The sequence below is a fragment of the Salminus brasiliensis genome, chromosome 4 (assembly GCF_030463535.1).
Source record: "Salminus brasiliensis chromosome 4, fSalBra1.hap2, whole genome shotgun sequence".
NCBI classification, from domain to species: domain Eukaryota; kingdom Metazoa; phylum Chordata; class Actinopteri; order Characiformes; family Bryconidae; genus Salminus; species Salminus brasiliensis.
In genome coordinates this window covers 25104469-25131597 of record NC_132881.1, presented here as the reverse complement: position 1 = coordinate 25131597, position 27129 = coordinate 25104469, and the positions used below count along the sequence as shown (strand labels likewise).

The window sequence follows — 27129 nt, the reverse complement described above, 5'->3', positions numbered from 1 at the left end:
TAATTCTAAGGTTTTTCTTGGGTAAATAGCAAAGCACTTGTCTGCTAAATGCTGTAAATGTAAATGTAAATGTAGAAGAACCCATAATTCTCTGGAATAATCGTCATTTGTTCCATATTCCACAAAAATCACACTTTGCTTTTGATAGTTGGTTCAACAGAATATTGTAAATAATAGAGCGAATTTAATGACCTAATATTTTGTTGCACAGCCTTTTCAGTCAATCACTGCAAACAAGCAATTTTTGTAGCTCTCAGTGAGACTACTGCTCCATTCAGCAGGCAGTTTGGCCTACTCAGGTTTGAAGGGTACTTTCTCCAGACTGCATGTTTCAGCTCTTTTCATAGGTTTTTATCAGGATTCAGACCAGGGCTCATATAAGTTATTCTCATCTGCTTTTAGCTGTATGTTTTAACTCATTATCTCATTTGAAATACATGATCTGCACCTGAGACCTGAGAGCTTTCGGACACTAGGCAGTACATTTTGCTCCTTTCAGGAAGACTGAAGCATTGTTTCAATGCCAGTCCTTCATCTAGTTATATTTTTGAAGACAGTGTCCAATCCAAAACAGTTCCAGTTCTAAAAATGGGTAGAGTTGTCAGTAACAGACTAATATTTTTCACCCTGTTCCTTTCCAGTAGTTATTTACAGTTAGTAGTAGATTTGCTGCTGTTGTTATGTGCTTGTGCTGGGGTGTAATAGTAGACTTACAGTACATTATTGTAATGTAAATTCAGTGCGCAGGAGAGTGTTAGCAGTTAGTATTTCAACTAATAAACAACCCCATCATTCAGGGGAGGAAATGTAAACAGGACAAAATATATCAGGTTTGGAACGTTTTGTTTACCATGGGGTGAGATGGCAGCGATTTTTAGAAAACATCATTCATTTTTCTCATAGCTTAGCCCCGGAGCTCCTAACATGGGTACTATACTGACGCACAACTTCAGAGGGCTATGGCTGCTGGACATGTAGCCCAAAAAAGAAACCACGTAGACAATGACCCATCAGACCCAGGGCCTGGGCTGGGATAGGATGTTCTCACCATGTCCAGCAGGTGACAGTGCTCCTCTACTGTAGGCACTGAATGGACTTGAGTGGGCTTGCTGCACCACAGTGAGACACCAGAGGGTGTTAAAGCTCTCCAGCGTTTAATCTCCTTATCAATACCCCAACCCTGATTCATTCATAGCTTTTCATAGCTAGGTTTGTCTTGACATCAGACACTAAAGTCATCTGTGCTATTCTCGGCTTTCCTGCTGTACTCGCTAGAGGAGTGTTCTATTTTAACCCGATCTGTCCTCATATCGCTCTCTTTTCAATCCTACCTTCTGTCATTGTGTGTGTGTGTGTGTGTATGTGTTAGTCACCTGGCTCAGGGGACTCACCAGTTGCGTCGGGTTCTGAGAGTGGTGGAGAGTCGCGGCTCTCAGAGCTTTCGAAAGGTGAGAGATCATCAGGTCAAAGATGTTACTATGTTGCCTTACTTAAAATGTTGCCTTACTTTCTCTCTCACACACACACTGTTGTTATTGTACAGGGAGTATCGAGGAAGCTAGCAGAGGTCTTGCTGAGCTCAGTCAGCGAGGACAGTTATTGGGGGCCACTCTCATCCCCACCTCCCTCCTGGCTGCACATGGAAGGGGTTACCCATCCTAAAGACGCCATCTACCCCTCCTCCAGACCACCACAGCGCTACAACACAGAGGGGTCAGACATGTACACACACAATACCACACACGCACACACACATATATTTGTTATTGTACAGTGTGGGGACATTGGGCCATCCATATATGCTGGGCATTATACAGCATTTGTATTGCTGACATAACAATAGGATTTGTAGGAGTTTCTTGTACAGCAGTGTTTTCTAGGCCTTATAAATATGTCAAATGTGCATTGAAACCTTGTTGCTGTAGGCTGTCCCTGTTTTTCTCTGATTTTCATACCACACCAGAACATTTGTGTCCTTGATAATGTCCAAAAACAAGCACAAGCACATACACACATTCTGCCTTCCTCTCTCCTGTGGACTTGTCTCTGTCCCCTGCTGTTAAATCCATTTCTGTCATATTATTTGCGCCTAAGTATTTACTAGCTGAAAGGACAGAGAGAGGGAGAAATAGAGGGTGGAGAAAAAGATAGAACAGAAGGACAAACGGGGACAAACATGAACTCTGTATTTCTTACTGAGGATTAGTGGCACAGCAGGACACTCTCTTACTTGTGAATATATTACAGTGGAACTTTATCTCTCAGTCTGAACAGGGCATGAACATGTATTACTATATTTTGAAATACACATTCATATCAGAAGATTATGACCACCCCTGGTATGGAATGAACTCCATTTAGGAGCACTCTGTAGTTCTGTAGTGACAGACTGTAGTCCATCTGTTTCTCTGCATAGTTTGTTAGTCTTTAATGGGCAGGACCCCACAGACCCACCACAGACCCACCACAGAGCAGCTATTATTTGGGTAGGGTGTCCTTCTCAGAACTGCAGTGATACTGACAGGGTGGTGGTGTGTTAGTGTGTGTGTTGTGGTGGTATAAGTGGATCAGACTCAGCAGTGCTGCTGGAGTTTTTAAACAATGTGCCCACTCACTTCTCCCTAGTTGGGCCACCTTGTAGATGTAAAGTCAGAGAGAGAAGCTTATCTGTTGCTGCATAGTTTGTGCTCATCATTCTCCAATCAGTGGTCACAAGATGATGTTGATGTTAAAAACAGCATCACAGTATGTTAAAAACTCCAGCAGTACTGTTATGTCTGATCCATTTGTCAGTGGTTCATCGGGTCAGTTCACACCATGTCAGTGTAATTGCAGAGCTGAGAATGACCCCCTCCCAAAGTGTGTGTATTGACAACAAGTAGCTATTGTGTATTCCCAAGGGGTGGGGCCATGATGACTCAGTAGTTAGCTAAGCATGTCAGTTCTGAACAAGTCAAAATAGCCTTTATTTACACATAAAACAACATCACCAAGCACCAAATAACTCAAATAAACATATTACTAAGCCCAAATGAGGCTCTAAGGGCTACGCTTTACTGGCAGCCTACTACTTAGCTTCAAACAGTCCATTTAAAGTCCTGTGGGGCTTCAAGGCCCTGCATGCTCGTCCCCATGTGTCAGCTCAGGCATAGTGCCTAGCTCAGATGTCCTTCCAGTGTTTTTTCCCTCCTCCCAAGAGCCCTCTTAAACAGCTCCTGAAGAGCTTCCTCTTTACTGACTCCAGGTGTGTTGCGTTAGGGTCTGTCCCCAGGCCCAGGTGAGGGGGTGGTCCCTTCTACCGGACACTATACATTCAATTAAATTTTTTTTAAATTATAAACATCTAGGTTTTGGAAGTAAATTTGGGGTTCCACTAAACTTTGAGCCCTACCTTAAAATCTCCATACCAGTGCCAATTGTGTGCTACAGGGGTATTTAGGACGAGTTGGACTGGCGTCTGAGATCCAGAACTGATCATTACTACCTGACCTTACTAATGCACTTGTGGCTGAATGCAGACAAATCCTTACAGTAATGTTCCAGCATCTAGTGCAATAAACTCCCTGTTTATACCCATGTTAAATGAGTATACCATATTTACCACCTTTATTTACCATCTTATATATAAGACAATGTAAATCCAGAAAGCATTGTGGACCATGAAAATGTGAGTGTTACCTTCAATAAAGTATCACCTTCAGAACCTTCACATGGGCCCGTGTCCCCAGAGCAGGTAGAAGATTCAGACAGGGAGACCGGCGGCTGAAAGGAAAGACAGGAAGTGTCCCAGAATTGCTTAGAGGCAGCGCGAGGAACAATAGCTGCGGTGTTCCGGATACCTGAGAGTAGGCTAGAGTTTTCCATGAAACCAGTAGAGCACTTCTCCGTTGCAGACTGACACGTGTAACTGGACACACACGCTCAAACACACTCACACACACCTGCATGACGTGTGCCTGTCTCTTTCCTGTTTCCCCCGAGCAGAGCGTTCTGTCCGCAGGACGTGGTGGAAGAGGCTGTGCTCCTGCTGCTCATCACAGAGTCAATGGTGAGGCACTCTTTCACACTCCTCTCGCTTTCTCCTCCTCCCCTTTTCTCACCCTCTCCCTCACTTTCCTACATAGATAGTCCATCCCTTCTTTATTAGAGCTCAGTTGCACTCTGCAGTATAACCAGATATCCCTGATTAAAGCTGTACATTCGAATGGCCGTGTGTACCCTAGAACGGAAGGAATGTGTCACAGTTTGCTGTGGGATATTATGTCTGCCATATCATCTTACTGGACCGTGATAATTGGTGCTTTCGTGGAAAAGTTTCTTGTATGTCACCCTAAGATCAAATTCCAAAATCTACTCTACTCATCCTACAGTCTTAAAAATAAAGGTACTACAAAGGGTTTATTGAGCGATGCCATAGAAGAACCCTTTTTGATTTCATAAAGACCCATTTTGGCACAAGAGATCTGAGTGTGAAGAACCTTTACATACTCTATATGTCCAAATGTCTGTGGACACCCCTTTTAGTTCATGAATCAGCTCCATTAAGTTAAACATACACAGCTTGTCTAGTCCCTGTAGAGTAGTACTACAAATAGATTAGGACTCTGGAGTAGATAAACACCTGTAGGCACTATGCCTAATGCCAGGCATGGGCTACAGTGGTATAAAGCCCCCCAGAATTGAGCTGTGGAGCAGTGGAACTGTGTTTTCTGGAACGATGGTCCTCCATCCAGTACTTTTGTGATTAGTTAGGGACTAGGGGGTGAGGTGAGGTGGTGATCTGCCGACATCCTGACTTTACTAACGTTCTTGTCACTAAATGCATTCAAATTCTCACAGCAATGCTCTAAAATCTAGTAGAAAGCCTTCCTTAGGGCAGTAGAGACAGTTGCTCCAACAAGAGTGGGATACATTTTTTTAATACCCTTGATTTCAGAAGAAATGAAGAACGAGCAGGTGTCCCAATACTTTTGTCTGTATAAAGAACATTTACATCTACTTCTTCACACACACCCTTTGTTGATAAAAATGGTGCCAATATAAACATATGGACCATTTCACATTTTTTGTTAATGCTACAGGTCATATTAAGGATGATTCAGATCATGTAAAAGACAAAATTCTTGTCTTGCATACATTTAAAGATTATTTTTCAATTTTAACAAAACAAAACAAAAAGAATAAAAAAGGCCTAAAGCAGAAGTTTAGGCCTCTGCATGATCAGTACTTGTTTCCAAAATGCTTTAGGCTTGTTTAGATGCTCTTTTGAAAATGCCTGATACACAATTCTGTTGTGAGGATGCAGGATGTTTTCTTCTGATGATGCTTTCATGAAGCTTCAAACCCATGTTCGTCCATCAGGCTGCCAGATATTGAAATTATGCATCAGGTCTTTTGCAGTCAAACATGACTTTGTTTGCCTTTCTAGCAATCCTATTAGCAGGGAAGATTTCTTTGGTCTTCCAGACCTCAGCTTGAGCTCCATCATTCCTTATAAATGACATTGCGAACTGATGTAATGGCTACCTGAAGACGCTTCGCTAAACTAAGAGGCTGAAACCGGGCTTTAAAAACTACACATTTAACTGTTACCACTCTGCAGTTTGGCATCCCACAAAACTACATCCTCCATCAGACTGCCAGATAGTGAAGCATGATTCATCCCTCCAGAGAACACACATCCACTGCTCAAGCAACCAGTGGAGGCGTGTTTTACACCACTCCAGCCCACACTTGGTATTGCGCATAGTGATCCTAGGCTTGTGTGCTGCTGCTCAGCAGTGGAAACCCATCACATGAAGCTCCCAGCGCTGATGTTGCTTCCAGAGGCAGTTTGGAAGTCTATAGTGAGGGATGCAACAGAGGATAAGCGATTGTTCTGTGGTAAGCGCTTCAGCACTCCCACACTTCAGAGTGGCCCCACTCTTTCTTTTAAAAAAGTCTGATGCAGAAAGGTTTTTTATGATGACGATTTCATGAAGGTCATATTTGTGCAGGTGTTGCTGCACAGCAGAACAGTGCACCACCACACCAGAGGTGGGTGGTTTACATTCGGAGAGTAAAAGATCCTCTCCAAGATCTACTGCTAGTTTGAGCTCATCACAGAAACTAGGCAGTTGAAGGGAATATCAGTCTCTGAACGTGTTACAGACGATATGGTAGATAAAGTGTTAAGAAGGTTAACAGTGTCAATCTAAATGTATCCTCTGTCGTCCATGCAGGCCAGTGGAGAAGCAGTGATCAGCCGCACGCCGGAGCACCAGGAGGCGCGGGAGGCCAGCATGCAGGAGGCCTCCTCTGTGTATGACCTGCTCAGCATTGGCATGGCCAGGAGAGGGCAGTACGCCATGCTGTCACAGGTGAAGCCAGTTCAGAACTCAAGGATAACCTGCTAATCTAGTGCTAAATATAGACTCTACAAAGTAACTTGCAGATCAATGCTCTGTTCAAGTTACTCCTCCTATACTTCCCTGTCTTTGCTTTTCTTTTGTGTCAGATGCTGCCTCTCTTCTCTTCCCTCTCTTATTCCTTCCCCCTCTCCCCTTTCTCTCAGGCTGTGTCAGTAGTAGACCAGGTGCATTCCAGCACACTCAGGTGAATTCAGAAACTACTAAAGAGCTTTCTGCACTCTAACAGAAAATGCTCCAGTCACTTCACTGATAACACCTTGCATTATTTATTACTAACAGTGTACTAAACACTTACTGGAAAGTGCTTAACATGCACCCCTGGGGAACTCCCTCCTATTAAAATGTCATTAAAGCTTCTATTATGCGTATCACATAAAAAAAAATACATTCACTTCATTATCCCTGTTCTCCAGATTCACTGCTAAATCCACCCGTATTGTCAATATATGCTTAGTAATACGATGCACTGGAAGGCCCAATCAGGAATTTCTGAAGCACACTAAGCCAGCATTAGCTTAGTAGATCACGTAGCAGTCCTTTGGGACTAAATAAAAGAGTGAAAGCATCAGGCAGTTCATTGATTTATCTGTCATGAATCTTTAGCCTGACCTTCTAGAGACATTGACCCCCTGGGTTGGATATTTGGGACAGCTTGGCTTTTTGAAGTCTTTTTTTAATCAGTAAAGACACACAGGTGCACACTATATTCTATTTGACATTTAGTCAGTGCTACAACCTCTTTTTCTTCATTCAGGGTTTCTGTTAGTTTGTCCATCTCTTAAATTGTTATGCGCTTTTTTCTATATGGCCAAAGGTATGTGGACATCTGATTCTCACCCTTATGTGAGCTCATACTATCAATATCACAAGAGTCTGGAGTATGTCTGTAAGGATTTGTGCTCTTTCTGTCAAAAATGTATTGGTGAGGTCAGACAGATTTGTGAGGTGAGGTTGGCATGCAATCAACATTCCAATTCATCCCAAAGATGTCCAGCAGGGTTCAGCCCAAGGCTCTTTGCAGGACTCTGAAATTCCTCCACACCAAGCTCATCAAACCATGTCTTTATGGAGCTCTATGCACAGCGGTTCAGTCGTGCTGGGAAAGATAAAGGCCTTCCACAACCTGTTTCCATAAAGTTTTAAGAATATAATTATGTAAGCAGTCATTGTATGCTTTAGCATTGTATGTAGCATCACTCTCACTGGAACTAAGAGGCTGAGCCCATATTTACCAAAACAGCCCCAGACCACTATCTCTCCTCAAACAACTTTTACTGTTGCCACTATGCAGTCCTGGCATCCACCAAACCCAGATTTGTCCATCAGATTGACGGATTCATCAGTCTTGGCGTTCTTTATGAAACTTCTGATGCTAAATTTTGTGGTGGATCCGTGAAGGTCATATTTGTGCAGATGTCACAGCACAGTAGAACAGTGTACCGCCATCCCAGAGTCTGCTAAATCTTCCTGAAGGTCTTTTGCAGTAAAACAGGAGTTCTCATTTGACTTTCTTGCAATCCCTTGAGCAGCTCTTGGTCTTCCAGACATCAGCTTGATCTCCACCATTCCTTTTAACTGCCATTTATAAATGACATTGCGAACCGATGAAACAGCTACCTGAAAACGCTTTTGCTAAACTAAGAGGCTGAACCCAGGCCTTAAAAAACAGCACATTTTACTATTGGCACTCTGCAGTTAGGCAGGTAGCGTACTTGTGGCATCCGCCAAAACTAGATCCTCCATCAGGCTGCCAGATAGTAAAGCATGATTCATCACTCTAGAGCACACACTTCCACTGCTCCAGCAACCAGTGGAGGCGTGTTTTACACCACTCCAGCCCACACTTGGTCTTGCGCATAGTGATCTTATGCTTGTGTGCTGCTGCTCAGCAGTGGAAACCCATCACACGAAGCTCCTGGTGCTGGTGTTGCTTCCAGAGGCAGTTTATAAGTCTATAGTAAGTGATGCAACAGAGGATAAGTGAACCTGAACCTAAACCTCAACCTAAACTTAACCTACTACATCTAAACGCTTACACTGACCTGTGTAATTTTATTACCTGAAACTACAACTAAAATATCCTAAAACTAAACTGTGATAGTGCCACTGTCTAATTTCACTCAAACACAGTCTTACTGTTTGTCTGTGAAGGTTGCATGGCTATGTGCTGAAAAGGCTGAAGTCAATAAATACAAGGAGGGTCCACATACTTTTGGCTATTTGGAATTGCTAAATTATAAATAGCCTCACCAGTTGCAGTAGTTCTTGGTTGAGGAATTTAAAATTCATATAGTTCTGCCCAGTTGTATACATACAATTTTATATGTTGACATAATATATTTATATCCTAAATAATGAATATTGAATTTAATATTTTCATTGAATGTGACTGTGACTGTGATACTTTATTTAAGGGTGGTTTCCGTAAGGCTACAGGACACCTACATAAGCCTTTCATAACAACTGACATAAACTTATTCCAGGCTTATTCCAAATGGTGTCAGTTGTCAGAGCACTGACTAAGGTGAAATGCCACCAAAATTGCCACATGCAGCCTTTATGGCAGCTGACACACGTTAAAATAAGCATTTATAAATGTTTTTATAGGTCTAGGTCAGTTGTTATGAAAGGCATACGTGGGTGTCATGTAGACTTTGACATTTACTACCCTTTAGTAAAGGGTTACCAGTGTATTTCATGTAATTATGCAAACCCTTTGTGACTGTATCTGTGTGTGTGTGTGTGTGTGCATGTGCATGTGCGTGTTTATGCATATGTGTGTGTGTGCGTGTATGTCTTGTCAGTGTTTGGAGCGGGCTATGAAGTTCTCCTTTAATGAGTTTCACCTCTGGTACCAGCTGGGTTTGTCCCTCATGGCTAGTGGAAAGGTGAGCTATAAAACCCGAACCTCAGTCCACCTCATTTAACACAGAGAACGCAAAGATGAATGCACAACATTTTATCCACCCATTTTCTGCCACCACTAAAAAGAATTAGGCTGATTTGAAGAAGCGAGTCATCCATTAAAATCAATGCATAAGTGGTTTATTGTTTATTTATTTGTCGGCAACATGAAATAAATGCGCCAGTGTTGGCTAACTTGTTCATTTTTAGCTGATACCCTATTACGTGCAATTATCCTGTTATTATCTATTGTCCTAATTATTCTCTTATTAGCCCCAAAACAATGAATGACTTACAGAAAAGTACAGTTGCAGAAGTGTGCAGAAGTTTAGAAGAAAAACACTTACCATATAGGAACTCTTTGTAATTCTATAGTTACAGACTATAGTCTATATGTTTCTCTGTATACTTTGTTAGCCTCCTTTCATCCTGATCTTTCATTCTTTCATGTTCAGGACCACCACAGGGCAGGTATTATTTGGGTGGTGGGTCATTCTCAGCACTGCAGTGACACTGGTGTGTTAGTAGTGTGTGTTGTGCTGGTAGGAGTGGATCTGACACAGCAGTGCTGCTGGAGTTTTTAAACCACCTCAGCATCACTGCTGGACTGAGAATAGTCCACCAACCAGAAAAATCCAGCTAACAGCTCCCTGTGGGCATGTGTCTGATCCACTCGTACACACCACCACCATGTTAGTGTCACTGCAGTGCTGAGAATGACCCACCACCCAAATACTGCCTGCTCTGTGGTGGTCCTGTGGGGGGCTTGACTATTAAATAACAGGGTAAAAGGAGGCTAACAAAGTATGCAGAGAAACAGATGGACTACAGTCTGCAATGATATAACTACATAGTGCTCCTATATAGATAGTGGAGATGAGAAAATGTGCCAAATCAATTCCAAACAAGCAGTGATCATAATATTCTGATTAGACTGTGTGTATCTCTTTGGGAGCTCTGTGTAAAACATCACGCAAAGTCAGGAGGTTATACTTGGCAATACTCGTACAGTGATAATCTCTGTCTTGAACTTTGGAAGCATGTTTATAAACTCTTGAAATAAATGTGGAAGTTGTGCTACTGGCTTGGCCCAGTTAGTGAAACAACAAGTCAAATAAAATATGAACGCAGTGATTCTTTCAGATATTAAAAGTACAAAAAAGACTAATCCGGGACCCCTTATTGGAGGCTCATTTACTGTCTGGAGAAGATTTGGCTGCTAGGGAGACTGGCAGAAATGTCTGGAATGTTGACAGCATGTTGGCAAGTACACACACTTCCATGTGTGTGGAGGAGGGGGGTTGATGTGGATGCATGTGTGTTCATCATTCTTGTTACACTTTGTAGGAAAACCAAAGCAAAAACATACAATCTGCATATTCATGATCAATAATAAAGTCCTGACTTTGTAATGTATTTGTCTATCACAGGATTTAAATGTCAAATGTATATAATTTAACAAATCATATTCATGTTTCATTTGGCGGATTTAGTCACTTATTTTCATTTCAACCAAACGCTTAATTTAACAAGGGGTGTCCAAACTTTAGCATATGACTGTACATATGTGCATGTGGGGCATATTTCTGACCTCACACCATGAGGTGTGTGTGTAAGTGCACGTAAACGTGGAGAATTGATTGCTGCAGTGAAGTGAGCTGCAGATCAATGGAGGCCTCTGGAAATAGGCCTCACTGTATATGGCAGTGGGGTAAGATCCGCTGCTATTTCCAGTGTGGGCGTGTCTCACTGTCACTGTGTCACTATGTCGCTGCACACACGTCTGTGTATGTGTGTATGTGTGTGTGGGTGTACGTGTGCTACTGACTGTGTGTTTATGTCACAGGCTGAGGGAGCAGTATCTGTGTTTAAAGAGTGTGCCAGAATGAAACCTCAGGACCCCACTCCACCACTGCTGGCAGCCAAAGTGTGCATCAACCAGCTGCACTGGGTAATCTACCCGCACACACTCACACACAGATACAAACACAGAGTAAATCCATGTTCCTGTAAAGTCATTTTCACATGCTACTGAATGGCCATTATGTAAACTGCCCCACATAACAATGTCATACTGTTTACACTGGTTACAGTTCAATATCCATCACCAACCCGCAGAGCCACCTACCCACAATAGGAAGCTTGACGAGGAAGAGATTAGAGCACATCTGCTGGAGGAGCAGAGAGCAAGGCTGATATGGGGAGTGCAGGTCATAAGAGGCTTACGCCCTTAATCACAATAGACCACTATAGTTGTGGGCCTCCACTTTAAGTACATGACTGAATGCCTCTGGCCAGGCCACTAAACACTCAACACCCGGCTTGTCCGAGCTGTGTTACTATTATCAGCCTTTGAACTCAAGGCCGAAGTTAACACCAGATACAGAGATGGGAATCGTGGCTATGGACATGCTTTTCAGTCAGCATGTCCTTCAGTTTGAATTGATCGGAGTGCTAAGCTTGGTGATAAGTAACTGGACACTACAGTGGGTACAGTTTTATACAATGTTATCATCTCTGAAAGAACAGAGAGTTATGATCTCTGTATGTTTGTATGTAATGGTGGGCAATATTACATTTATTTACATATTTTAATATATATATGTACCACTTTACAGATAAATTGAGTTTTTTGAATAACACTTTTTTAAGAATATGCCACTTCTGGTGTGTTTTGTCTGCTGGTCAAAATCTATAAAATATATACATATATACACTATATTGCCAAAAGTATTCGCTCGTCTGCCTTTGCACGCATATGATTTTGAATGACATTCCATTCTTAATCCATAGGGTTTAATATGATGTCGGGCCACCCTTTGCAGCTATAACAGCTTCAACTCTTCTTGGAAGGCTTTCCACAAGGTTTAGGGGTGTGTTTATGGAAATTTTTGACCATTCTTCCAAAAGCACAGACACTGATGTTGGACAAGAAGGCCTGGCTTGCGGTCTCCGCTCTAATTCATCCCAGAGGTGTTCTATCGGGTTGAGATCAGGACTCTGTGCAGGCCAGTCAAGTTCTTCTCCACCAAACTGGATCATCCATGTCTTAATGGACCTTGCTTTGTGCACTGGTGCGCAGTCATGTTGGAACAGGAAGGGGCCATCACTAAACTGTTCCCGCAAAGTTGGGAGCATGAAATTGACCAAAATCTCTTGGCATGCTGAAGCATTAAGAGTTCCTTTTACTGGAACCAAGGTGCCGAACCCAACTCCTGAAAAACAACCCCACACCAAACTTTATACTTGGCAGAATGCAGTCAGACAAGTACCATTCTCCTGGCAACCGCCAAACCCAGACTCGTCCATCGGATTGCCAGAAGCGTGATTCGTCACTCTAGAGAACACGTCTCCACATGAGTCCAGTGGCAGCGTGCTTTACACCACTGCATCCGACGCTTTGCATTGCGCTTGGTGATGTAAGGCTTAGCTCTACACTCTCTGTTCTTGAGCTAATCTGAAGACCACATGAAGTTTGGAGGTCTCTGCAGAAAGTTGGCGACCACTCTGTCATTTCCCGTGACCTACCACTTTGTGGCTGCGTTCCCAATCGATTCTACGTTGTTATAATAGCACTGACAGTTGACTGTGGAATATTTAGCAGCCAGGAAATTTCACGACTGGTCTTGTTGCACAGGTGGCATCCTATCATGGTACCACGCTGGAATTCACTGAGCTCCTGAGAGCGACCCATTCTTTCACAAATGTTTGTAGAAGCCGTCTGCATGCCTGGGTGCTTGGTTTTATACACCAGTGGCCATGGAATTAATTGGAACACCTGAATTCAATGATTTGGGTGGGTGAGTAAATACTTTTGGCAAAAAATAATTCAGCACTATGTTTCCGAGCACCACTACAAAGTGGCAAAACCCCAAAGTAGTGCACTATATAGTGAATAGGGCACAGTTTTGTACACAGCTCTAGTTTATCTAATCAGTCTTTTATTAAGGTAAATCAGGTGAGCTGCTGGTGGAAAGAAAATCCATGCAATGACTGGAGCCAATGAAGAAGTTTTGGACTGTACATTGTATATGCAGGGCGTAAGTTAGACCCCAAATGTATGTCCAGACATTTTTTATGTGTGTGTTATAGCTGGAGGAGGCTGAAGCTCTGGCGAATAGTGTGGTGGCTTTGGAAGAAGGAGCTGAAGAGTCTCTAGCCAAGGCCCACCTGGCGATTGGCCTGTGCTGTAGTCTTCGGGCATCAGATGGTAAGAGCTAGGGATGCACCGATCTGATACTAGGATCTGATTTTGGCCCGATTAGTCCGATCCAAAGGACTGATCCATTCACTGAACCCGATTCTCACACCGCCTTCAAGGCTTCACAGCCCATATCCAGCTAATGACAGCTCATTTTCCATATAAGGCGAACCGAGAAGGGAGGAGCTGCTAGCTCCTCTTTAGACTCACAGACTTTGAATTTCAGAATAAAAGTCCTGAGCCAAGACAATATTATGCCGAGGTCCAGCACAGTTATTCATTTTAGTGACCAATAAACAGAAATTGGTTTCATTAACATCTGTGCTCATTTGATATAGTTTGTTTTATAAAGTAATGATTACATCAGTCCTGATGCCTTAAGTCTCTCGCAGATGGTCAGATTTATGGTTTATTAATTCAACAATGGTATCGGATTGGTCTCAAGTATCGACCGATACGCAAACATTATGTATCAGTATCTGTATCGGAACAGAAAAAGATAGATTGGTGCATCTCTAGTAAAAGCATCACCTTTAATTTGTCTTTAGTACCCACAGACAGTCCTGGACTTTTGTCTGCATGCTCTTCCATTCTCCTTTATCTTTCACGCTGCTGCTCTATGTGTTTACAGCCACACTGAAAGGTGATCGTGATGAGTTCAACAGGAGAGCTTTACAAGCCCTCCAGAAGTAGGTCTAATGAATTCCTATCATGTTCCTTCTATCAGTCATCATTTGCATGTCCTCATATGTTTGTATATTCGTACGTTTATCTCTTTGTTTTCTTTTGCTCTCAGAGCACATGAAGTGGACCCCCAGGACTCTCAAAGTGCACTCTATCTCTCTCTTCAGCTTGCCTTGGTGCGGCAGGTAAGGTTACATGCTCTGCAGCCTTTAATCAAATAGCATGTTTCAGCTACGTTTACAATATTTCCTAGCCCCATAGTGTATGATAATAATGTCTTCTTGATACCCCTAAACTCCAAAAGTGTCAGCAGGCCTGGTCGTCCTTTCCTCATGGTATTAGCTACATATATGACATATTAATTATATAATAGTTACATAATAATCAGTACAAGTTACTGTAAAATTAGCTTTTTAATAAGATTAATGCCTGTTAAATACTGTTAAATAATGTTCAAAGTATAAGGTCCTTGAGGAACTTTTGAAGCTTCTTCAGTTTGAAACCATGGAGGAAACTCTTATATGGTGCTTTGAGGAACCTTTGAGAAAAGATTTTTAAATAAAAAAGTTCCTTGAAGGTTCCTTAAAGCACCTTAAGTGATTTGATTATAATTCATAAGGCTGTAATGTGATTAAAAAAAAATTATCAATCTTGATGCATATTTTTTGTGTACAGGATTTCTTGTACTTGGTACTTGTACAGCAGAGTATTTGTAATGATCCATAATTAATTTACTTTAAAATATCTTTTATTATTTTAAATTATTTATTTAATTTATTATTATTATTATTATTATTATTATTATTATTTATTTACATTATTATATCTTACTATTGCAACATTAATTAACAAATACAGAAATGTAATATGGTTTCTGGGAATAATGTCTGTTGATGGTGCCTTGAGGACAAATCAAAGAATTAGAACTGGATTGGAATTAAAATAGCCGATACCCAATCCATTAAAACATGCTGGATTGGCCCTGATCCCTTCCTACTACCCTTAAGACATCCCTACTATTGCAACTTTAATTGGCAAGGATTTTCAGTGGAAACATAATATGGTTGCTCATATTTGTCGTGCTTCTAAACTGTTTTCATTTAGTTTGACCAGGTCCTTTTTTTCCTTCAGCTTCATAGAAGTGTTCAATAAAGAGTTCTGTTTTTTGTGTACTTTTGTATCAACATTATGTTATCAATTAATATTTAGAAAGCTGATTTTTAACATGTGTGCATCGATTCAGAATCACCCACGTCCACATCGGCATGCAGCTAAGAATCAAAATTGTTCGCCCTCCCCTAGTTCTGACATTTACAGGCCCTTTCATTTCTAAACTGCTTTCCTACACTCTCTCAGGTTTGTTTTTTATGTAGGAGGACTGAACTTTTGTGTGGTGAGGACTGAACTGACACTGATACTGTTTTGATTGTAAATCTCCCCTCCCCTCTCTCTCTTTCTCTCTCTCCCACTCTCTCTTTTTGGAAGGTGTCAGCAGCAATGGAGCCTCTGCAGTTGGCTCTGAGTCTGCACAGTGATGATCTGCACTCCTTGCACCTGCTGGCTCTCCTACTTAGCGCCCAGAAACACCACCAGCACGCCCTTGACACCCTCATAGTCGCCCTTAACCAGTACCCGGACAACTTCAAGTATGTGTGTGAGAGCATTCACTTGTGTGGAACCCCTTACAATTAAAAAATACTCTTTTGTTTAATATATTAAAAGCAATATTACACTTCTTACAATAATAACAACAACTTTTATTTTACCCTTATTCATCCATAGGACTTGTTTAGATGACTCTAGTTTCATAAAGATGATGTTTGTGCAGGTGTTACTGCACAGTAGAATAGTGCACCACCTGCACCAGTCTGCTAAATCTTCCTGAAGGCCTTTTACAGTCAAGACCTCAGTTTGACCTCCACTGTTCCTGTTATCCTGACATTTCTTAATTACATTACGAACTGAGGAACCAACCATCTACCTCAAAAAGTCTGTGCTATCTTCTTCTAGCCTTCTCCTGCCTTGTGTACATCAATTGGCAATTATTGGAGTGCTAGGCAGCTGCAGAGGAGCCCATGGCTGCTGATTGTTGGGACATGGTCTCTATATATAATACATGCCATATGAGACATACGTTTGATCCCATACTGAAAGGGTAAAATAAGTATGTTCATGCGTGGGTCCACATACATGACATACATACAGAACTGGTTCTCATCTGAATATGCACTCGTCTTGTTCACTGTAAAATGTCACTGTGACAACATCACACAGAGATCTCAAATCTTGTATTCGCCACAAGAATTTCTGGTTCCACTTTTTATGGCTTACAGTTAAAGCGGTGAAACAAGTTTGTTTAGATGAATGGCTGCTGCATGACAACACAAACTCCCTTCACCTTTTATGGCAAATGAAGCACCCTGCACACTCTAAAAACCACGGTGAGCATGTCCATGAAACATCTTCTTGTGTACGTCTTTGAGCGACCCATCAGCTACAGTCTTACAATGCGCATGAGCATGGCCTGTGTAGTGCTGTAATCTCTTGACTCTGCAAGTGTTTGTGTGTGTGTGTGTGTGTGTGTCTGGGAGGATAAGTATAACTGCTGTGTGTAGCTGCAGTAGTGGCTGAGCTCAGAGACACCCGCTCAACATTGGAGAGCCAGGGCCTTATTTAGAAAGGCCAATCCTGGCATCTGAGTCCTCTCACTGTTGGACTGGGGGGAGTTTGTAAATACACCATCATTCAAACAACTGGATTTACTAGTATTATTAATATTACTAATATTATTACTTTTTTTTGTTATTCTATAGTAACGAAAATACTTATACGATATATATATATATATATATATATATATATATATACACACACACACACACACACACACACAATATTAACAAATAGTCAACAAGTGGTGTTTTTGAATGGTATTTTACTCGGTATTTCATAAAAAAATATCTAATAATTATAGATTGGATTAAATCATTAGTAATTAGACTGGTAAATTATGTCATTGTAACTATCCACAGTTTTGGACTGGACAGTGGCAGGTAGTGTGGATGTGTTGCACAGCTTTAGGGGCTCAAGCGGGTGCTCCCAGTGTCTCCACAGGTTTCCTCTGGGTATTCCGGTTTCCTCCCACAACCCAAAAACACAAATGGTAGGTGAATTGGCCATGCTCTAGAGTTTCCCTCTAGTCTGGAATGAGTGTGTGTGTGTGTATGTGTGATAGAACCCTATGATAGAATGGTCCAGGGGTGCCATTTTCCTAGCTTGTGTTCAATGATTCCGGGTAGGCACCAGCTCTATGTCTTTATACTAGATTTTGGACTCCAGAGAGCACATTTCCACTGCTCCACACTTCCACTCCCCACTCCAGCCCATCATACCCTGGCATTCGGTATGATGCCAATAGCTTCATGTTTATCTAATACAGAGAGTCCTATTTTATTGGTGGTTCTTCTCCACAGCTTGTTTTTAGAGGGACTAAGTATGCATTTGCACATCTCTGCTCCATAAAGGAGTGAGTGCAGAAGCCTATATTTATGACCAGTTTTAATAATTAACAGTGGTTTCCATGAAATACAGCAAATAGAAGACTGTCTGAAAAGACAGCAAGGCTTAACAGCTATATCGTTTTCAGTATACAGTTGCTTACATTTTTAGGCACTTTTTGCTACAGTATTGACATCATTACACCCTTAGCATCTCCAAAAACACTATATGCTTTTATGTAATTGAAAACATTAATCAAGTGATTCCAAAAACTTTTCAACTATATTGCTCAGAAGCCTATCCTGCCTAGCTATACCAACAACCTGGCTCTAGTCTGGGGGGATTGCTAGCCTAGTTTAAGGTGCGACATCCTGATTTGTCTGTGTGTGTGTGTGTGTGTGTGTGCAGTGACATGGAAGTAGGTTATGTGTTAGCTAAAGTGTTTTACCGTGTGTTGCAGGGAAGAGGGATTTCATCAGCGTAGAGAGTGGCCTACTTGGCCAGAAAGCGCAAGCCAGGTCAATACGCTCAGATCTGCATTCAAATGAGGGGCCAATAAAGTAGCCGTCCAAAGCAAAAGTCTTGGGAGGATCTCAGGTTGCCAGCCTCAGACGTCTTTCTCACCCATGTGCCAGTGTGAAACAGCTCATCTTTCCCACTTAAAGAGACCCCATAGGACCTAGAGAACTGTGTGAAGAGAAAATCTGACCCTAAACCGTGCAGATTTGAGCAATTCTTCAGTGAACATACATTTACTCTTATAAATGAATTTTCAAGCTTGAAATGGGTTTACCAGATTGGTATACAATAGTATATAAACAGCAAGAGGCAGAAGACGTTTTTCTTAGTGTCCATTGGTCAGTTTCACACAAAACAAAGACGGACGCACAAATCCATCAGTTAGACACAGCGAGAGGCAGAGACCAGTATCTGGGCCCGTCTTCATTGGCCTTGTAACTCTAAATGTTCACATTTACACAGTGAATTCACACAGTCACATGTGATCTGGAAATGATGCAATGGGAATTGCAGGCACTACAGCTTCAGGAAAAGTTTGAACTGTATTGCTGTACTGCATTATTGAAATAGAAACATTGGGGAACATAGAATGTGAGGCCCTGGCTCTTTTGTAGAGTCCTGAGGGTTAATAAACAGCTTTAGATAGCGCTCCTATCGCTGCTACTCCGGGCTCGCCATGCTGCTAACTGCACTATGTAACTTTGGTCAAGTGGGAAGGACAACGCTTATGGCATTCCTGAATAATGCTGCTCTAACCGTTCTTTCAGGGCATTGCCGTCTTGCTGGTTGCAAGCAGGTGGAGAGCAAGTATGCACGTTGTGGACGTGTGATGACTAACTCTAGAACAGTAGAACGCCTTTTACAGACCAGAGTACACCAACCGGACAAACAAGGACAAACCCAAACGTTCTGATGTTTGCTGCTGTTCCTATAATGTGCAGACAGAGAACTGGAGTGAATGAGGGGAGAACGTTCTAGGTTTTCCCAACAATCAAACACAGGTATGAGACACCAACCGAACGCTTGTGTCTGTTGTTGTCTGGTCTGACGGGTGGAAACTGGAGCATTCCATTGGTTTGAGTGTGAGTGTGTGACAGTGATTCATCAGTGGACCGTCACAGTGTTGGTTTCCATGGTGTCATGAGACACAAACACTTTCAGCAGACCGTGCAGGATTAGGCCTCACCTTTAAACCTGATACGAGTGTGTGTTCGCGTGTTTAACAACGTCTCTGACGTTCTTCACATTTTAGCCATGTGGGGTCAGTGTTGTTCTCTGGGGTTATAGAGAGAGATGGAGAAAAAGGAAGAAAGAGAGAGAGAGAGAGAGAGAGAGAGAGAGAGAGAGAGAAAAGAGGGAGAGAAAGAGTGTAAAGAGGGAGAGAAAGAGAGAGAGGGTACAGAAGCAGAGAAAGAGACAGTGTACAGAAAGAGAGCGAGAGAGTGTACAGACAGAGAGAGAGAGAGAGAGAGAGAGAGAGAGAGAGAGAGAGAGAGAGAGTGGCACAAAGACACAGGAAATAATAAGGCCCAATATGACTAAGGTCAGATCTCTACAGAGGAATATTGTGTTTAAATGTACACACACACACACACTGTATATGTACTGTACATGTGCATCCATATAAGGAGTTTTGCTGGGCACTTTGTCTGTGTGTGTGAGTGAGGTTGTGTGGGTGTGTCTGTGTCTGACAGAGGGTTTTCCAAAATAGTGACATGTTTGTAGCTGACACCATTTCTTTTCTCTTTCTTTCCTTCTTTCTGTCTGTCTATGTGTTCTGTTTCCTCATTTTCTATTAAAAAAAAGAAAGACAGAAAAAGGAAGACATCTTTCCTTTTTATATTCTGTCCACATTTTCCTTTCTCTCTTTCTTTCTTTCTTTCTTTCTTTCTTTCTTTCTTTATATTCTATCCACATTGTCCTTTCTTTCTTTCTTTCTTTCTTTCTTTTTATTCTATCCACATTGTCCTTTCTTTCTTTCTTTCTTTTTATTCTGTCCACATTGTCCTTTCTTTCTTTCTTTCTTTTTATTCTATCCACATTGTCCTTTCTTTCTTTCTTTTTATTCTGTCCACATTGTCCTTTCTTTCTTTCTTTCTTTCTTTTTTTCTTTCTTACTTTCTTTCTTTCTATCTATTCTGTCCACATTGTCCTTTCTTTCTTTCTTTCTTTCTTTCTTTCTTTCTTTCTTTTTATTCTGTCCACATTGTCCTTTCTTTCTTTCTTTCTTTCTTTCTTTCTTTCTTTCTTTCTATCTATTCTGTCCACATTGTCCTTTCTTTCTTTCTTTCTTTCTTTCTTTCTTTTTATTCTGTCCACATTGTCCTTTCTTTCTTTCTTTTTATTCTGTCCACATTGTCCTTTCTTTCTTTCTTTCTTTCTTTCTTTCTTTCTTTTTATTCTGTCCACATTGTCCTTTCTTTCTTTCTTTCTTTCTTTCTTTCTTTCTTTTTATTCTGTCCACATTGTCCTTTCATTCTTTCTTTATTTATTTCTTTCTATCTATTCTATCCACATTGTCCTTTCTTTCTTTCTTTCTTTCTATCTTTCTTTCTTTCTTTCTTTCTTTTTTTCCTATCTATTCTGTCCACATTGTCCTTTCTTTCTTTCTTTCTTTCTTTATATTCTATCCACATTGTCCTTTCTTTCTTTATTTATTTATTTCTTTATATTCTATCCACATTGTCCTTTCTTTCTTTCTTTCTTTCTTTATATTCTATCCACATTGTCCTTTCTTTCTTTATTTATTTCTTTCTTTCTATCTATTCTGTCCACATTGTCCTTTCTTTCTTTCTTTCTTTCTTTCTTTTTTTCTTTCTTTCTTTCTATCTATTCTGTCCACATTGTCCTTTCTTTCTTTCTTTCTTTCTTTATATTCTGTCCATATTGTACTTTCTTTCTTTCTTGCCAAAATAGCGATGTGACCCCCCGGTAAACTGAAGAGGCACTGCAGTCCACATTTATCATATCATGTAGCTCATATCACATGGCTTCTGTGACACTTTGTTCAGCCACTCACACCATGACAAGCAGCTCAGGTTTTGTATGAAGGATCACTTTCGCTTTCTAGAGAAAAGAAAATGGACTAAAATATTAAACTATGTTGACTTTAATATGCACGCACTGCAGCCTGTTCGTAATTAGACAGTACCAGAGCTTGTGCTGGTTTGGCTCTGTACTCAGTGTGCCTGATTTTAAACATTACAGTGACTAAAAAAACAGTATAGTAATAGTAAAGTGCAGAATGGCAGCTTTTTAAAAAGTATTTATATGACATTTTGTTAAAGCTCTTTATCTCTTTTGCTTGTGGAAATGTGATAAAGCATTAAAACAAATAAACGTAAACATAAACACAGCAAGTCAGAATATCATGTTTTCATTGAAGTTATTCCTGTAATTATTGTTTGGTTCAATTCCACCAGCAGCTCACCATTCACTTTTTATTACATTTCATTGATTTCACTAGATAGTCCTTGGTGGTATATGCTAATGCCCCGACACTGCAGTTTATTTCTGTTTATTCTAATCTTATTTGTTTTTGGTTGAAAGATCAATGCCTACTGTTCTGTTTTACCTCCCTTGTTCTCGAGTGCCTTAATTCTTCACAATACTGTATGTTCTGTTCTTGCGCTCCAACCTAAACATAACATCATAAATTGGCTATAATTAACTAAATTAGAAATAAGCTTCATCTACACCTAATATAAAGTTATTACACTCAGCAGTGTTGATATTGAGTAGTATGTGTTCACACACACACAGGCTATGACATTTTTCTGTGTAAAATTGTGAAACATGAGGGTGATTAAAAGAGAATCATAATTTTTTAGTAATACGTTTGTTTTATTGAGCAACATCTGTTAAATGCAAGACTGGGAATTTTTCCATTCTGGAAAAGGTTACAAGTTACAAAGGATCTTCAGTTTCATTTCAAACCCACAGTTCTGGGTTTTATTTTTGCTTTCGTCTTTGAAATCCAGTCAAAGAAATTCCACTGTTTTGGCCTTGAAAAAAAAACATAGTTGCTTTAGGAATGTGTTTCAGCGAATTGTCCAGAATTCAAGAGGATTGGGTCATAGGTGTTTATCTTTATTCCATCAGTCTGGCACAGGTTGAACCTCATCTTATCTGTCTGTACAACGTTTTCTCCATAGTCTACAAGCAGTTTTACAACTAGAACTTGGCCTTTCTTTGATCATCCACAGCTTAGCTCTTCAGTATCCTTCCCCCTGAGCCTGATTCTGTTATCTGCCAGATTGTTTGTGAAACAGTTGCTCACAAACTCAGAATATTAGCTATATTTGATCAAGTTATTCTGATTCTGACAGCGAAAACAGATTTCAAGTTTTACGTCTAGAATCAGGTATAGAAGCTCTGTTGGGCCTGAAATGATATAACAATGTATCGCTAGCCAGGAAATAACTGAGCAGTCAAATGTCTACTATTTTCCATGTGGAAAACAATGCGGTGTGTCTGGGTTCTGTAGCAACCCTGCTGCTTTACATCCCATCTGTTTGCACTCTGTTTTCAGACTGTTCTAACAATTTCACTTGCATGGCATTTCTCAAGCTCAGTGCAAGGATTGCAGGGGCTTTACTTGCTTCTTGAGTTTTGGGGGTGAAAAAACAATAGCCTCCATGATGTTTGGGACAACGACACATTTTTCTTTGATATGCCGCTCTCTCCACAGTTTAACCAATCAGACGTGATGAAAGTGCACATTTCAGACATTACTTTAAGGGTAACTTAGTGGCACTGTAATATTTGGGACTTTCAAACACCTTTGAAGTCAGCAGTTGTTTGGGATCAATGGTGTGGAATATCATTAAGAAGAAAGAACCACTGGTGATCGCATTAATCACAAAGGGACTGGCAGGCCAAGGAAGGCCTCCACTGCTGAAGGAAGAAGAATCCTCAGTTATCTGTCCTTCTATCTTCAGGAGATGGGTGTGTATTTGTCAGAGACTGCTATCCTCAATAGACTTCATGAACAGAAGCACAGAAGCTTCACTGCAAGATGCAAGCCACTAAACAGAATGGCCAGATTACAGTGTGTAAAGTACCTGAAGGAGCTGCAGAACTCTTGAGAACTTGTGGACAGTTTAGGCCAAGAAGAACCTTTATCAGAGTGATGGCAAGAGCAAAGTGTAGACTGGCCACGATCCAAAGCATACCACCTCATCTGTGAAACATGGTGCTGGGGGTGTTATCCTTTGCCACTGGTACTGGTGCACTTATCCTTATTGATGGTGTAACTGCTGAAGGCAGTAGCACAGTGAATTCTGAGGTATAGAGGAACATCTTATCTGCTCAAGTTCCAGTAACTTCCTCCTAACTCATTGGGCGGTGCTTCATTCTGCAGCAAGATAATGATCTTAAACTAACTCCTAAGGCTATACAGATGTTTGTTTTGTTTTCTGAAGAAAATGAATGAAACATTCTTCCCAGTCAATCGATTAAAACTGAGAATTTCTGAAGAGAATAACGGAACAAGGCCCAGAAACACACAAGAGCTGAAGATGACTGCATTAGAGGCTTTGTGAAGCATCACCAGAGAAGATACTCAGCACCTGGTGTTGTCTATGAATCACAGACTTCAAACGGCCATTTCATGTAAAAGATATTCAAAAAAGTACTAAGCATCATTCATCATTGCTAGGTCCCAAACATTCTGGTGCCCTGAAATGAGGGGGAGTGTGTAAAAATGTGTTGTAAGAGGAACATCAAGAACGAATGGGTCCCAAACATTATGGAAAGCACTGTATGTTTATTATCCTTATCTTGTCTGTATATTATCCCTTAAGCACAAGCAGTGTTTTTAATGCATCAGGATCCCTCTTAAGACATTCTGTCAGACATACTGTCCATCCTCTGCACTTCACATACTTCTGTCAAACAATTCAGTGCTTCAGTGCCCTCATACCACACACATACACACACACACACACACACACACACACACACACACACACACACACACACTTACACACATACGCCCTTCCGCATGTACGACCCCATCCACCCACTCATGAGCTGCTAAGGAGGCATGCTTCAGCGGGAGTGTGTCCCCTGGCTGCCGCAGCATTGCATGGCCGTGGGTGCAGGCTGTCAGCATCACACACAAACACGCACATACACACACAACTCTCATCTACACGTATTAGCACTGCTAAGGGCTTCAGCTCAGAAAAATGCCACTGCACAGGTTTTTTTTTTATGGAATATAGCAAAAATATGACTCGCTAGTCTTATGTGTACTGTTGTCTTGTCACTGCTTTTTATTTGTTAAAATGATGAGTGTGTGTTTGTGTGTGTGTGTGTGTATTACAGCCTACTCTTTACTAAAGTGAAACTGGAGGAGGCTCTTTTTGGACCCGTCGTGGCTCTTCAGACGTGTGAAGACATGCTACAGTTGTGGCAGAGCCGCTACGACTTCGCCCGGCCCAGGTAAAATATGCATGTGTGTGTGCGGGTAAGTGTATGTCTGTGGTTGCCAGGTGAACAGACGGCCTGGTCTAAAGAGGAATTTGTTGTTGCAGTGAACCTGATGACAGTAGCAGTATCCCTCTCCCTGAGCCAAGCCCACTAAGCAGAAAGTCCAGCGGCTTACACCTCACACTGCCGGACTTCCAGGAGGCGGAAAATGGTCTGTATTAGTGTGTGTGTATGTGTGTGTGTGTATATCTGAGTCAGTGTTCATGGCTCTATGTAAATCTATGAACTGAAACAACCTCTTTTTGTTGTGTATCTCAGGGGTGTCCAGCTCTGAGCATGTGGCGCAGTGTGGTGATTTCCCTGCTCAAACACATGCAATTCAGCTTGGCAGTTACTTACCAGTAGGGCCTGACCGATATGTCTCTTAACTGATAGAAGCGGTCAGTTTAAAGGTTAAGCAAATGTATCAATATCTGCAATCACAATTATTATATTATTATATAATTATGATTTCATAGTGTTTTAGTGTTTGCATGCTGCTGTCTTATTACAGCAGCATGTGCTGAAGTGGTAAAAAATTTTTTTTATTTTTTACTGCCACAAATTGCTAATCAAATGGAATGATCAAATTAAATTATCAGAGCCATGTGTAAATAGGTCTAATGGTCACCATACCCAATGTGGGAGTGGCTTTAAAAGGCTAATGTTGTCAAAAGATCCCCAACAGTGGAACTGCATTATCTGAACTGAATTATCTGATAGCGCAGCATCCAAGACCTTTGAGTTAGAGTTTGTAATCTAGACCTAATCATCCAGCATCTACCTGACCTTACCTCATAAGTCTACCTGACTTATGGTTAGTATCAGACCTCACTAATACTCTCGTGGCTAAACAGAAACAACACCTCACAGCAATGCTCCAACATCCAAAAGACTACAGTCTAATGAGCCTGAGATCACCACACCCAATGTTCTACCGTTCTAACATTTTTAAAAGGTTCCAGGAAAGTAAGCCTGAAAACATGAAAACTGACAACAAAACCAACAAAGTAACAAGAGGGGAAACAAGGAACGAGGCAAAGAGAAACAAGGCAAGCCAGAGAGCAAGCAAACCTGACAGTTTTCTTAGAGCAGACCATGGAACTCACTGAACACTGTGGTTGCGACAGCGTTAATTCACGGCACCTACCAGTTGTGGACTGGGTTTAAGAAACCTCTGTCCCAGGTGTCGTGAATGGTGAGCAATGAGGAGGAAGTCCTTATTTGGAACTGTGGGCGGAGTCCCGAGATTCCCTGGCAACAAGGGCCTGACAAAAAAAAACAAAACAACAACATTAAATGAAAACCTTTAAGAAATATCCAGGACGTGTGACAGAACTTTCTAAGAACTTAAAGTCATAACATTAAGGAAACCTTCACAACCCCAAAATTGTTCGGTGTTGTGGTAAGAGTTGTGTAAGAGCATCTGTGGAGCAGTATAGACTTGCGTTATCCAGACAGATGGAGCGCCATCCAATACCTTTGAGTGCCATCTGTCATCTAGAATGAATCATCTTACATCTAACTGACCTCACCAATGATCGTCACCTTGCCTCATTTTTGATCTTGTGGCTAAATACCCTTGAATTCTTACAGCAGTGCTCCAACATCTAGTGTAACTAGAGGCTGTTACTGCAGCAAAAGTGGAACAAACTCCCTATTAGTTGACCCTTGGTTTTTAGATGGAATTTAGAAATGACAAGTGTCTACAAACATTTGGACACATCGTGTAACTCCTGATACATGAACGGTATCTCAACAGAGTCTGTGAAGCCCTGCACAAGCACACAGACACACACACACACACATACACCAGACTGCTTCACTTCTGCAGTAGTGTTTAAAGAAGAGTTGACCTTTTCGCTCCCAGGCAACAGGCCTCACAGTGACAAATTTCGTTTAAAAGCTAAAAGCATTCCTAGCTGTAATTTGTTGCAATGCCTGTGTGTCTCGCATTTGCAGAATACCGTAAATGTTGTCTTCAATTAGGCACCTTAACAAGTGTGTGAAAGGGTATTTTATGTTCCAGGCTGTTCTGAGTTGAGTTTCAATGTTCATTTGTTACTTTTCTTCTATGTGTCACAGTTTCACCTGCAGTGTGGAATGAAGCTCTTACTTGTCATTGTCCATCTTAAGAGGGTTCACTGGTTTCCTAGTGGTTAAATGGCAAATCGTCGCTTTCATGCAAAAACTATTGTTTGACATAAATTGACGCTCGTAGTTTACACTGAACATCAAATTTCATGATTAATAGACCAATGAAATCTTTTTACATTGACTTCCATTGATTTTTCACCTCCTGTAAAGTTGCTATTTGTATTTATATAATGTTCCTGCATAATAGCCTGAACATAAACTAACAAAAACACTTTCTGAAAAGCTCCAGGTTTCAGGAATGCTCCATCTTCAGTGCTACAGTAAATACTCAAATAGAGGTGC

General features: G+C 41.2%; 1 protein-coding gene across 1 annotated transcript in view; it reads left to right on the top strand.

The window, feature by feature from the left end:
• Positions 1-27129, top strand: part of ttc7a (tetratricopeptide repeat domain 7A) — a 64758-nt gene that overhangs the window by 15980 nt on the left and 21649 nt on the right. The window contains exons 6-17 of the mRNA XM_072676857.1: positions 1370-1448; positions 1544-1713; positions 3985-4048; positions 6222-6359; positions 9215-9298; positions 11161-11265; positions 13407-13524; positions 14147-14204; positions 14312-14384; positions 15685-15845; positions 24547-24663; positions 24756-24862. Coding sequence (XP_072532958.1) covers positions 1370-1448; positions 1544-1713; positions 3985-4048; positions 6222-6359; positions 9215-9298; positions 11161-11265; positions 13407-13524; positions 14147-14204; positions 14312-14384; positions 15685-15845; positions 24547-24663; positions 24756-24862 — 1274 coding nt within the window. The remainder of the gene's footprint in view (positions 1-1369; positions 1449-1543; positions 1714-3984; positions 4049-6221; positions 6360-9214; positions 9299-11160; positions 11266-13406; positions 13525-14146; positions 14205-14311; positions 14385-15684; positions 15846-24546; positions 24664-24755; positions 24863-27129) is intronic.